This window comes from Fundulus heteroclitus, unplaced genomic scaffold (genome assembly GCF_011125445.2).
Source record: "Fundulus heteroclitus isolate FHET01 unplaced genomic scaffold, MU-UCD_Fhet_4.1 scaffold_73, whole genome shotgun sequence".
Classification (NCBI taxonomy): domain Eukaryota; kingdom Metazoa; phylum Chordata; class Actinopteri; order Cyprinodontiformes; family Fundulidae; genus Fundulus; species Fundulus heteroclitus.
In genome coordinates this window covers 1249236-1263354 of record NW_023397175.1, presented here as the reverse complement: position 1 = coordinate 1263354, position 14119 = coordinate 1249236, and the positions used below count along the sequence as shown (strand labels likewise).

The 14119-nt window shown below is 39.6% G+C and overlaps 1 protein-coding gene across 2 annotated transcripts in view; it reads right to left on the bottom strand.

Annotated features, from left to right (window-relative positions):
• Positions 1–14119, bottom strand: part of LOC118561818 (neuroligin-4, Y-linked) — a 71929-nt gene that overhangs the window by 43810 nt on the left and 14000 nt on the right. Inside the window, exons 1-2 of one of the 2 annotated variants that reach the window (XM_036134062.1) lie at positions 5353–5526; positions 5011–5132 (exon numbers count right to left, since the gene is read on the bottom strand). The exons of the other annotated variant lie outside the window; for it this stretch is intronic. Coding sequence (XP_035989955.1) covers positions 5011–5032 — 22 coding nt within the window. The 5' untranslated portion in view covers positions 5033–5132; positions 5353–5526. Of the gene's footprint in view, positions 1–5010; positions 5133–5352; positions 5527–14119 lie in introns of those variants that run through there. 2 annotated transcript variants of the gene reach the window in all.

The following is a 14119-nucleotide window of genomic DNA, read 5'->3' as shown; positions in this document are numbered from 1 at the left end:
TTGTTTAAGGACATATTCCCTTTGATCAGTGGCACTATTTTAGACATGATTAATCTATCCTTAGTAAATGGATATGTACCACAGGTTTTGAAAGTAGCTGTTATTAAACCTTTACTTAAGAAACCTTCTCTTGATCAAGATGAGTTAGTAAATTACAGACCTATATCTAATCTTCTTTTCTTATCTAAAATTCTTGAGAAAGTAGTTGCTAATCAACTTTGTGAACATTTACAAAGTAATGACCTACTTGAGGAGTTTCAGTCAGGCTTCAGAGCTCATCATAGCACTGAAACAGCTCTGGTGAAGGTCACTAATGATATTCTCATGGCCTCAGATAATGGACTTGTGTCTATACTTGTCCTGTTAGATCTCAGTGCTGCGTTTGATACAGTTGATCACAATATTCTCCTACAAAGACTTGAACATACTGTAGGGATTAAGGGGAAAGCATTAGGCTGGTTTAAATCTTATCTGTCAGACAGATTCCAATTTGTTCATGTTAATAATAAATCTTCCTCAAACTCTAGGGTCACTTGTGGAGTACCACAGGGTTCAGTCCTTGGACCAATTCTCTTTACTATATATATGCTTCCGATAGGCAAAATTATCAGACAGAAAGGGATTAATTTCCACTGTTATGCTGATGATACTCAGCTATATTTATCCATAAATCCTGATGAATCCAATCAATTACTTCGACTGCAGTCATGTCTTGATGACATCAAAAGCTGGATGACTTTAAATTTCCTGCATCTAAATTCTGACAAGACCGAAGTTTTAATCTTTGGGCCAGAGTCCTCAAAAAATAAACTTCTTAACCAATCACTTAATCTGGGTGGCATTAAACTGGCCTCTGGTAATAAAGTAAAAAATCTTGGTGTTATTTTTGACCAAGACATGTCATTTAAATCCCATATTAAACAGGTTTCCAGAGTTTCCTTTTTTCACCTCCGGAATATCGCCAAAATTAGAAACATTCTGTCCAGGAGTGATGCTGAAAAACTGGTCCATGCATTTGTTACTTCAAGGCTGGACTATTGTAATTCTTTACTATCAGGAATTCCACAAAATGCAGTTCAAAGCCTTCAGCTGATCCAAAATGCTGCAGCAAGAGTTCTGATGAAAATCAACAAGAGGGATCATATTTCTCCAATTTTAGCTTCCCTTCATTGGCTTCCTGTTAAATCAAGAATAGAATTTAAAATTCTTCTTCTAACGTATAAAGCCCTTCATAATCAAACTCCATCATATATCAGAGCTCTGATTACCCCGTATGTTCCTAACAGAGCACTTCGCTCTCAGACCGCAGGTCTGCTGGTGGTTCCTAGAGTCTCTAAAAGTAGAATGGGAGGCAGATCCTTTAGCTATCAGGCTCCTCTCCTGTGGAACCAACTCCCAGTTTTGGTCCGTGAGGCAGACACCCTGTCTACTTTTAAGACTAGGCTTAAAACTTTTCTTTTTGACAAGAATTATAACTAGTGACTCATGTTACTCTCAGCCACCTTTATAGTTTTACTGCTATAGGCTTAGGTTACTGGAGTATATCAGGATCTAATTTTCTCACTATATTGAGTTCTACTGTTCTTCAATTATGCATTATGTGTTGTCATTTCTGCTTTAACTTTCTGTTCTCTCTCTTTTCTCTTCATAGTAGGTACACCTGGTCTGGCGTTCTGTTAACTGTGACATCATCCAGAGAAGACGGCTCACCCACTACTACCATCTAATGTAGAACAGATTACTAGATCAATGTGTGCTTCTGTGCTTTTTTGTTTCTCTTGTTGTGTCTCTGTTCTGTCTTCTGTAACCCCAGTCGGTCGAGGCAGATGACCGTTCATACTGAGCCCGGTTCTGCCGGAGGTTTTTTTTCCCGTTAATGGGTGGTTTTTCTTCCCACTGTCGCTTCATGCTTGCTCAGTATGAGGGATTGCAGCAAAGCCATGTACAATGCAGATGACTCTTCCTGTGGCTCTACGGTTCCCCAGGAGTGAATGCTGCTTGTCGGGACTTTGATGCAATCAACTGGTTTCCTTATATAGGACATTTTTGACCAATCTGTATAATCTGACCCAATCTGTATAATATGATTGAACTTGACTTTGTAAAGTGCCTTGAGATGACATGTTTCATGATTTGGCGCTATATAAATAAAATTGAATTGAATTGAATTGAATAGAGACTGATCCAAACCCACTTGCTATTGAAATTCACCTGCAAAAATTCACCTGCAAATTTGTTGACCTTTTGATGAACTCAGGCCAAAGCAATCTGCACTCGATAGAGTCGAGCGACTTCTCTCCAATGAAATCGGCTCATTTGGGCACGTGACAAAAGCTGGGCTCAGCTTTTTTCTCAGCTGAATAGAGCTGAATGAGGAGTTTTTCTACTTAAATATTATGATTACAAAACGTCAGGTAGCTAATAGACAGCCATTTGAGTTTTCCATGTAATCGGACAGAGTGAAACAACTGAGCCGATCACAACTAGAAGAAGCGGCCGGCGGCCGACTGCTTCTTCCGGATCAAACCAAGAGCCTTGCCAGACAGGGATGCTGCACTAGTTGTGATTGGCTCAATTACTTCATCCAGTCCGATTAGATGAAAAACTCTAATGGAGGTCTATTAGTAGCTACCTGACGTTTTGTAATCATATCTATTAAACAAGAAAAAGTCTCATTTCACCCTATTTTCAACGGAAGTACGGAGACAGTGAGTTGACGGTTTTCTGTGCCAGACTTCTGGCGGGTCACTTCCTGTCTAGCGAGCAAGCTAAAAAGCGACTCATGCAGCTACTTGGTCTCAAATTACTCGTAAATATGACTGTACAAGAGCTGCGGATGCGAGGTGCCCTACTTCCTTTAGCCGAAGAACGAGAAATCCCTTTGCCTGTGGTTAAAAGCTTTAAGTCTGAAGAAACCACTGAGCGACCGTATTATTTTTAATTTTGTAGACAAAAGATTGACTGAAGACCAACGATGCCAGAAAAGTGGCTGGGCTACGAAGTTGCATTAAAAGCTCCAAGGTGATAAAGAGGAGAGCAGACAGGTAAGCTAATGTGATACTGTACACCATAAAGTGAGAGATTTTAATCATCTTTTTTATATATAGTTGAGAAAAACTGTGAGAATAAAAGCCACCATCTGAACTACGAGTATGGCAATGTATTATATACGTGAGTTTTTTTGTTAAACTGAAATTGACCGAAATACTGTGTCAAATTTAAAAGGGAAAGAAAGGAACCAAAATGTAGACAGCGTTTCACCAGGGGCTCTAGAGTGAGGAGCACCGCCCCGCTCCCCTCATACAGAGCTTGGGGAAGAATACGGCGGTCGTTCTTTCATTCACTGAAACTATCTATGTTTACAGGTTAGTAATGTGAAGCTGGTGAAAACTGTCTCCCCTAAAATGTAAAATAACAAGTTAATTGGGAACTGATGTTGCAATCACATGCTTAGACTCTCACGGAAAAGGAGTGAACTTGTATCATATTTGCCGTTAGCAAGAGTTAGCTCCAACGGTCGGAGGGCAGCCATTTTAGAGGCTCCGTCATGTATAAGCTCCGTTTCATCCCACAACCTAACTTTATTAAGGTTATGATGGAATCCTGACATCTGTGTGCTGTTATCTGTAAAAAAAGAAAAGTGTTTGAGATACAGAAGTGCTAAGGTTATTTCTAGTTACTAGTAATTAGTTATAATTAGAGTTTAAAATATTCATGACGGATGTTGTGTTTTTTCCCCTTACTGTGTAATTCTACTATACAGTTAGTCATGTAGTGATTAACTGTATAGTTTTTTTTTTCCTATTAAAAAAACTATTTTTTTTCCTATTATGACAGTAAAGAACCCAAAATATTGCTGTTATATCTTGACTGTGTAACCTTACAAATGGCATCCCAGATACTAACTCAGGGTGTTTATGAAAACTGATAGGAATGTGTGATATGAATATTTGAATGAGTAATGATCCAGGTGTTGTTCTATTAGCTTGGTGTTAACGTAGTTTTAAGTAGTCTTGATATGTTTAATGCTGTCTGCTAAACTGATTGTGGTCTTGTGTTTGACAGATGACAGCCACTGTGATGCAGAGGCTGACCGGACGGCTCCATAATCAGTCACCTATGAATAAAAATGCTGACACTACAGGCACTGATGATCACACCTAGGAGAAAAGAAGAAGATGAAGAAGAAGAAAACAGAATGTATGTGGCAGGGAAGGGGCTGGCTTCCTGGAGTATCTTTGTCCTGGCGATGAAGTGACGGCATACAGAGGCTTTACCATCAGAGATCTGCTTGAGAGGCGATTTAACCTTGTTCTACCAGCATTCACCCATAAAAGGAGGACGGTTTTCTAATGAGAGTCTAACTGCCACAAGGATTGCAGATGTCCACATACATGTGGAAAGAGTTATCAGGAGGCTCAACGTTTTCACAATAATCTCCCAGACTGTAACCATGAACTTAGTATATAAAAATGGACAAAGTCTTTCGAATCTGTGCAGCCCCTGTTAGCATGCAGGGGGAATCATCCACGAAGATGCTGTCTGAGCGGAGAAGCCAAAAAAGATCTCGATTAGTAATTCTACTGTAAATCAGTGGAATTATAATACATTAGAATGTGTTTTGGATCTGTGCTTTTAAATATTTCTTTGTTTAGTACCTTTAGGTTTTACATTTTGGAATTAATTTTAAATTTTTAATAACTTTTCAAGTATTGTTTATCCTTATTTTCAGACTATTCAGATATTTACATATACAAAAGTTGTAAACGTGTACTATTAAATTTCACAATCAATTTGACTTGGTAATTTAATTTGCATTTATTAATACTTTGATCAAGTGGATGTTGTCCTAAGCACATGTAACAACCTAAAGTGTATTCTATGTACATAAACTGGCAAGATACAATATTTCATTTATTAAATATCTTAATGTAGGCAATTTCTTTACATTAAATGTAAATACATTTTACTTTTAAAATGGTAAAACATTGTTAAGGTTAAACATTTCACCTATAGCATATTTGTAGGCCATCTAATTCTTTGTGGTGCAGGAAACGTCCATCATTCTGCCTTTTGGGGATGGCGGTGCTCATCTGTTCAGGACAATCCAGTCAGACCACGGCAAACTGCACCTTTTAACAAAATTAAAGTAATTCTTTATTTATAGTACAGTCCTTGGTGTCATTTATATAAAAGTATAACATTAACAAATATCAGGAAGGTAAGTAGAAATTATGGATAGTATATATAGTGATAACTATAAAGTATCCATATTTTTCCACTTACCTTCCTAATATACATCCAAATTGCCATTAAATATTAGACTGTTAAGGATTAGAAAGGTGTGCTTACCTTTACAGACAGGAAGAGGTAGTGTGCTGACAGAATAACCTGAATGACCTTAAGCAGCATCAATGAACCAGAGATCAGACTTTCACTTATCTTGAAAAGATGCTAAATCTGTTGATTAGAAAATAAAAAACGTTTACATACACCAAAATTTATTTCACAAATGCTTTAAAGCCAATGTTTTCATTAGCTCTTTAACGCTGATACCCTAACATCCATCCATCCATTTTCTGATCCGCTTTATCCCTCATGGGGTTGGGGGTGCAGGTGCCTATCTCCAGCATACACTGGGCGAGAGGCAGGGTACACCCTGGACAGGTCGATACCCTAAGATATAAACTGGAAATAAAGTTACAGCTTCATTCTAACGCTAACTTACATTTTAACGTGACAAGCTTGCATCAAGAGCTTTAAAGGCATACTATGCAACATTTTTCAGTTAATTAATGTGTTCCATACAGTTTTGGATGATTAAATGAGTCATTTCAGGTCGAACAAAGGTTTTCTCGGCCGCCCTGGTGGTCTGTGGGGGAAATACCGTACTTGTAATTGCAAGAGCCCTCGGCCTGCACACACAGGCTCAGAAGTCTCGTGCAAGACCGCGAGAGTCGGTCTTGCTTTAAGGCGAGAACTCCATGTGTTTTTGCTCTGCCATTCACTATATGCACGCGCGAAAGCAACAACAAAGAACCACGTGTTAACGTCAAATAAACATGCAAGCATATCAAGTTTTTTTTTTTAATTATTATTATTATTATTTATTTATTTATTTATTTATTTATTTTTTAATGTTGGCGAGGCGGTAGCGTGAGTTTGGCGTGGCGGCCGCGGCGGCCGCCTCGCCAAAATAGCGCTGCGGGAAATGATGTTCATACTTTCACTGTGTTAGTCATTGTTTGTACTGCCGTTTTTTCGACTTTTCTTTGCGTTCGCCTGTCTGCTAAGCTCAAAACAACCGCGCCTGGCTTGATGGAGAAACCAGAACAGCTGAGCATCTTTATGACAGTGCACTTTTACTTTCGCCCTCTGGGGGGAGCCTCGCTGGAAAATCAACCCCGGTTGCATAGTATACCTTTAAGGCCAAACATCAGATTGGTACAATTTCAAACTTCAAGTCAGTCTGAATGTTTTGATATCCAATTATAACATTAGTTCAACCCCGAACATTTAGCACTGCTATCTTTGTAACATTAACTGACCAGCAATCTAATCACAACGAGGAAACAGCTGATTTAATTCGGACCATTCATTAACCTACCGTCCATAAGATCCCCGTTGCATGACTGAAGGACTTCCCCTGGAGCTGCAGCACCAGAGCACTCCGGTAGCTCCGGGTGATGTAGTCAGGATCCAGCAGAGTGAACGTCAGACTTGCTTTGGCTTGAATGGGCATCAGCCTCCATGAATACCAGTTTATCCATGTTGCTATTTATAAACTCTGTGCCAACTTTTCCACTGCGGAGGTTCGGCTCGGTACATTGGCATTGTAGAGCCGTCCGCACCAAGTGCCGGCACAAAATGGTTAGAAAATTTCCTTGTTCGTTATATAAGTCCACTTCTTCATGTCTTCCTCTCAGTCATGAATAGTTTGAGTCTGACACTGACCTGTCACTTCGATTACTCTGCAATTTTTGGAAATTTTGCGACAGTTAACCATTACAGTCAAGCTAATGTTATTTTACTTAGGAAAGCGCTGAAACTGAAGTTTCCCGGCTGCTCTGTCACGTGACCAAATGAGCCAATTTCATTGGTTAGAAGTCGCTCGACTCTATCGAGTGCAGAATGCTTTGGCCTGAGTTCATCAAAAGGTCAACAAATTTGCAGCCGAATATTTGCAGGTGAAATTTTGCATGTGAATTTTTTGCAGCTGAATTTTTTTGCAGCTGAATTTTTGCAGTTGAATTTTTGCAGCTGAATATTTTGCAGCTGAATTTTTCAAAGGTGAATTTTTTGCTGGCGAATTTTTACCAGATTAAAATTCAGTGTAAGGAATTCAATGTCTAAAAAAATTCATTGTTTGAAAATCGATGTTAAAAAATTCAGTGTTAAAAAAAGGCAGATTCCAACGAGACTGTTTTTCTTCCATACTACTGCTGCATTTAAGTCTACTTTTCTTTAATATAGAAGGTGCCCCTGCATCAGTGCTGCTTTGTTTTTTTACCATGTGCAGCCGGTCAGGGTAGATGGCCGCTCAGTCTGTTCTGGTTCTGCTGGTGGTTTCCTCCTGTGAAAGGGGAGTTTTCTTTTTCCACAGTCTCCACATGCATGTACAGGGTGAGGCATTGTTGCAAGTTGTCACTTTGATGCAGTTTGCTGTTTTTTTTTTTTTATATAGAAAAGTTTTTACCAGTTGCAGTTCATGAACTGAACCTAACTGCAATGGGATTGAGTTGAGTGTGTAATTGAGTATGAATTGGTTGATACGACTGGATCAAATTGACCATATACTTCTTTATAGAAATGTAATATTTTTAGAGGGGTGTGGCCCCTAGAGGGGGACGTGAATGTATTGCAGTAGGGGGCAAGAACAGCCTTACTTTTTTTTTTGTCCCTTAAATTCTAAATGTGACAACAGCACCCCCTGCTGTTTGGTCTGTACCTGCATTCAGTAGTATGATCAATAATATTAATAAACACCTAGAAAAGCACAAAACCTAATGTAACTGATGTTTGTCAGTGGCTTGATATTAATTTTTCCATGTGAGGTTCAAAACTAGCTTAAAGTTGACTGCAGGTACGAGTTGGGATGAAAGCCATTTACATTGTTGTTAATACTATATAGTTAAAAATGTGGCAATTTTGAAACATTCTAGTTGTAAGAAAGCTTTAACATGTTCTAAATGAATCCATAAATATATTCTAAATTTTAAAAGGGATTCTGGGGAATTTTCAGAACAAAAACCTTGATACCTTAAAACAGAAAATGATAAAAGTAACATTTTTGAGCCATTTGTCCTTCTTCAAAGAGTGGCGCAACAGAAAACATTTGAGAATCACTGCATTAAGCGTAAACATTATACTAATGAAGTAATGCTGATTTAATCTAAGGTCAGAGTTTGAACAAAACAGTGACAATGTAAATACCTGGTGTCAAGCACATCTCCACTAGTGGAAATGTGAGATTTGGTTTTGACACTTGTCATTTGGCGAAACGGCGGCAGAGAAAGGAAAATTGTAAAAATGTAAGGTTGCGAATGTTGCAGCAAGGCATAATCCCCCCCCCCCCCCCATTGGACTCTTCAGCCTGGGACACCATGCGCATTTCAGGGGTGCATAATGTGTGAGCTCAGAGCTGTCACAGGTATCGAGGCTGTATGCGGCAAATCCACCGAGTGTGGCAAGGTGTGTGGGGAGGACGGGAAGGACAAAGATGAGGGACTGGAGAAGAAGAGGGCTGACAGATTGTCCGGGCAGAGGACAGCTGGGAGATGGTGATATGTGTTTTTTCATACATATCTTTCAACACCAAGGAGTGACGGTGCGTTTGAGGAGTGAAAGTAAACACAGTGTATACAGAAATATCTGCAGCGCAACATGTGGAACCACATCACATCACAGCTCGGGCTCAATCTGGGTCACAAGGCATTAAATCCCCTTGTTCATCAGCTGCCCTTACACACACACACCCCACCCACGCACACTGCAAACACACTCCATCTGCCCTCCAGAATCCTGGATATTAAATCCATCAGGGTCTAACCGGACAACCCCCACAGAGCTGCCAGACGCACGTGAACCAGCCAGCTGACAATGCTACAGCCCCTGCTAACACAATGTGTCAAAAACACAGACATTTTCCACCAGTCACTCCGTTTATACCCACAGAGTCAGTCAGAAGTTCACATCCACTCATCCTGGCAGGTAATGTCATGTTCATTCTGGGGTTTTAATGATCCGTCTCAGTGGTCTGTGTTCTTGGTAGTGACGATCATAAGCGATACAGGTGAACACATCTGTTTCATAGTGGAGTTCAAATATGAGATATTTTTACTTTTCTGTCACAACCAAATGTTTCAAATCATCAAATGAATTATGTTATCAGACAAACATAACCCAAGTAAATACAAAAGCAGTTTTCAAATGATTCAATTCACTAAGTCTAATTAATAGAATCCCACATCATATTTCTGTAACAAAAACTAAAATAAAAAAAATTATTGGGTTAATTGCTCTACTTCCCTTATGACATAATGAAGTGTTTCAATAACTTTGAGGCATAATTAACAAAACTAATCAAATAAAAACCCTCCGTGCTTCACTTATTCACCTGTTTTTTTTTTTCAGTTTTGATTCAAGGACAGAAACCAGGCAATATCAGTCAACCTCAGAGATCTGGTGGTGACATGGAGTCAAGGATTGGAGATGTATGGATTGTGCATCAGCATGCAGCCCTTTTATTAAAGTGTACACCAGAAACTTTAGCTATATTCTGTATTTAAAAAAAGGAGGTATTGAGGAAAGTTTTTCAAATGTGTGACGTGAATGTTTGGAACGTATAGTCAGAGGTCCACCTACATCTTATTACTGGATATGATAGCGGTTAGTTTAGCAATAACCTTGATTAAAATGAGAAAGGAAAGTACTTTTGGCACATGGAAATGATAAATTACCATCAAAGCTCTACCCAAAGTTATTCATTGTGGTTTTAATGAGTGAAGAAGGTGAAGCTAGGTGCTCAACAAGCTGTTGGAAAAGACTATGTAAAACACAAATATACTTTAAACGGTTGTGCCGGACTGAAACACATTGGGTTTGAATATAGTAAAATAGCAGAATGTCATTAGTATCTTAGTGTTAGGAGATATTACTAAAAATGAGGGGAAAAAATAAACATAAGGAAAACAAAGCAAGAACATAACTCTGTGCACCTCCATGCTAAGGAGCAAAAGATAATTTAAAGCAAACAAGTCCAGATTCTCTAAAAATCAGGTCAGCCAGTTTATTATTATTATGAACACTTGTTTATGTATTATTATGTAGGATGTCTTTAATTTACATTAGAGGGAAAATTTTGTCAGCTGATGTGGCTGAACAGAATTAGAAAGACCTATCTTGTAAGTGCACTGATATAACACCGGTAACAATTAACTTTATTTCTGATTGCAACAAACATTTCAATGAATCGTGTTCTGTGCTTTTAACCCATCCTGTGTGATGCCCAATGAGCTATCTGGGGCTAAGGGTCTTGCTCAGGGACCCAGAGTGGCAGTCTGTGGGATTTCAACCCAGAACTTTGCAGCCTCTCCAGAGCGCAAGGCCCTGCTCTTTAGTCACCAGGCCACTAGGGGTGTCCCGATACCAGGAGGAAGATTGGTATCGGTTTAGAGTATCAGGTTGCTTTTACAAGTACGAGTATAAGTACTTGATGCTGGCATCGGGACGCCACTATGGGCCACCACTCCCTCATTGGCCTCCCCAATATTGGCCACTATCATACATGGAGCCCTAATGGGCTGTCAGTCAGAGTAGCTTTCTCTATTTGCATTAAAGCAGGAAAATATGTAAACCTGAGCCGCTTAATTGAAGATTTCTGTCATAATGAAATGTGAGCTTAATCAAAGAGGTGTAAATAGGCTGGTTCCAAAGGAACCCAATGACATACTTTGTTAAAGTGATGCATGATGTCATGACCTATATCTTTTCAACCTTTATTCCATGGATACAGTGGAACAACCTCAAGCTGTATCTATTATGTATTTCAGAACCGTTAGGTGGTGAAATGTAAAAAGGATTTACTTTAGTGGGAAGCTGTACAGGCTGCACTCAGACCTAGTTCTCCTTTAGGGAGAACTACACAGCAATGGAGGAGTTCAAACCTGAGAACCCTGCCCTAACTGTCAAGCACAGTTATGGCAGTATAATGACATTTACACTACCCTTGTTAAACCGATCCGAGCCGAGACCAGTCCGAGCTTGGATCAGTTAACCAAGCCGAGCCTCGTTCTGAAGACCGTTTACACACCACGCTATCTCAGTTCCTTGGTGAAGCGAACATTGCCAGTCTAAGGTTTATCGGTGTTCAATCATTTTAACTTTGGGGAGAGCGTTTTAAACTGGCCACAGATGGTATGAATGAAAGTAGCGGTGGTCAAAGGTTTTCTTTGGATTTATGCAAACCAGCAGGTCAGAAAGCTTAACGTATAGAACAGCTGGCAACGACTTCCCTCGGTAAGTGTTTCTGTCGCTGCTCCTGCAGTCAATCAATGAATTATTTCCACCTGTGGCCATGTCGCCTATCAGAGTTTAAACGTGGCGACCAACCAGGGATCTCCCCGTGATTCGCTTTTATGTTTTATTTAAAACACAAAGAAGAGTAACGCGCTAGCTCAGGCTAATTTATGACCCTTGAAGAAGAAGAGTCGGAATGCGAAACGATGTCTCGCATTTGACTGGGTTTCGATTCTGAAAAAGTAAAAGAAGAAAAAAAAACCTGCGCTGTTCTGAAACAAAGAAGGCAGAGCTCATCAGTGTTCACCTGATGAATAGCTGCGCTCCAGGACACTAAATAAAATGACAAGGATTTTGATGTTTACAGAATTGTTAAAGGTATACTATGCAACCGGGGTTGATTTTCCAGCGAGGCTCCCCCCAGAGGGCGAAAGTAAAAGTGCACTGTCAAAAAGATGCTCAGCTGTTCTGGTTTCTCCATCAAGCCAGGCGCGGTTGTTTTGAGCTTAGCAGACAGGCGAACGCAACGAAAAGTCGAAAAAACAGCAGTACAAACAATGACTAACACAGTGAAAGTATGAACATCATTTCCCGCAGCGCTATCTTGGCGAGGCGGCCGCCGCGGCCGCCACACCAAACTCACGCTACCGCCTCGCCGTTTTAACGTCAAATAAACAGCATATCGAGTTTTTTTTATTATTATTATTATTATTATTTTTTTTTTTTTTTTTAATGTTGGCGAGGCGGTAGCGTGAGTTTGGCAAGGCGGCCGCGGCCAACATAAAAAAAAAATAAATAAATAAATAAATAATAATAATAAAAAAAACTCGATATGCTGTTTATTTGACGTTAACACGCGTTTCTTTGCTGTTGCTTTCGCGCGTGCATATAGTGAACGGCAGGGCAAAAACACATGGCGTTCTCGCCTTAAAGCAAGACCGAGTCTCGAGGTCTTGCACAAGACTTCTGAGCCTGTGGGTGCGGGCCGAGGTCTCCTGCCATTGCAAGTACGGTATTTCCCCCACAGACCACCAGGGCGGCCGAGAAAACTTTTGTTCGACCTGAAATGACTCATTTAATCATCCAAAACGGTATGGAACACATTAATTAACTGAAAAATGTTGCATAGTATGCCTTTAGGAAAACTACATCAAAAAGATAAAATGAATAAACTCCAGCTACAACATGGACTGGAGAACGGGTTCTAACTGGGTGAGGCCAGAGAAAGGCGATTCTCAGAGTTTTTTTATGACGTTAAAGTGGATCGCGGACACAGGGTTCATTCTGGACAGGTCTCCAGTCACTGGGCTAAAATATAACCATTTTATTAAACTTCAAAAAAGTTAAATCATGCTTTTTTATAAACTGTAATAATTAATTGGTGAACATAACGGGCAAAGCAGAGACTTATTATTGTCATGTGCAATCTGCGTCAAATTAAAATGTATTATATCATGATAGTGTTGATGATGTGTCCTGCATTTCTAAGGCTGTGGTTGGCCTTGTATGATCATAATATTGGTTTATATTGAATGTGACAGGGAGCCAGTGGAGTTGATGTACAGGTGTGAAGGAGATGATGTAATGATGAAGCTGCTGTCCTTCGAACCTGCTGCAGTTTATGGAGGTTTTCCGGAAGACAGGGAGGAAAGGGAGCTGGGATTGTAAAGTGGACTGTGGACCAGTTTGTCAAAAGTGTGAAGGAAGAACTTGATGCTGCATAGATGAAAGTAACCCAGATGATGATGTGGATGTGATAAGTGATGGAGAGGCTGTCTCTTTTGGTCTTTTGTAATGTTCCAATTTTAGAAGAAAGCCATAACTATCAAAATCAACACTTATATATGATTGAAATAAATTGCTCTGAATGTAAAAGAATTTCCCCATTGGGGTTGAATGACTAAAATAAATAACATTTTGTGTGGTATTCAAGTTTCTTGAGATAAAACTGCATTTTATAACTTTTCACAGCTAATTAACAGACAAAAACCTCTTTACAGCTGTTGTTTTCCAGCTTGTGCCTACTGGCAGCTTAAGTACAAGAGGCATTAGTCGCTTCATTTTTACTCTCCCTTCGAAAAAAAATCAATCCGGGGAAATGAGAAAACGGACCTTTGGAAAAACAACTAGATGTGAGCACCAGAAGAATTAGTATGAATTTATGGGTATATGGAGCCTAACAGCTGTTTTAATCTTAAGAGATCTGTGGGGTCAAAGTTAATACCACCCATGCAGTAGTTCCAGATCTCAAAGCTTTCCGTGGACAAATTCTGAGCAAAAAAACAATCAATATCTGTGCTAACACATTACACTGACTCCCTTGGCCCCTGATGTGCTTATGACACCTTGTCTTCAATGCACAGAGAGACAGTTTTGTGGGCAGCGTTTCCTAACCTCAGCAAGTGTTGCCAAGTCATCAGAAGAGTGCCAAAGGAAAAAAAATCAAAACAAGCACAAATCAATGGGATTTCCCCACATGATGAAAGTCTAATATTCCTACCCATGGTTTGAAATTACTCATGATATTTGTACTCACTGTCTGACATAAATCAGACTAAGCTTTTAGATTACCAATGTATTTCTATTTGTAAATTACCAAAAG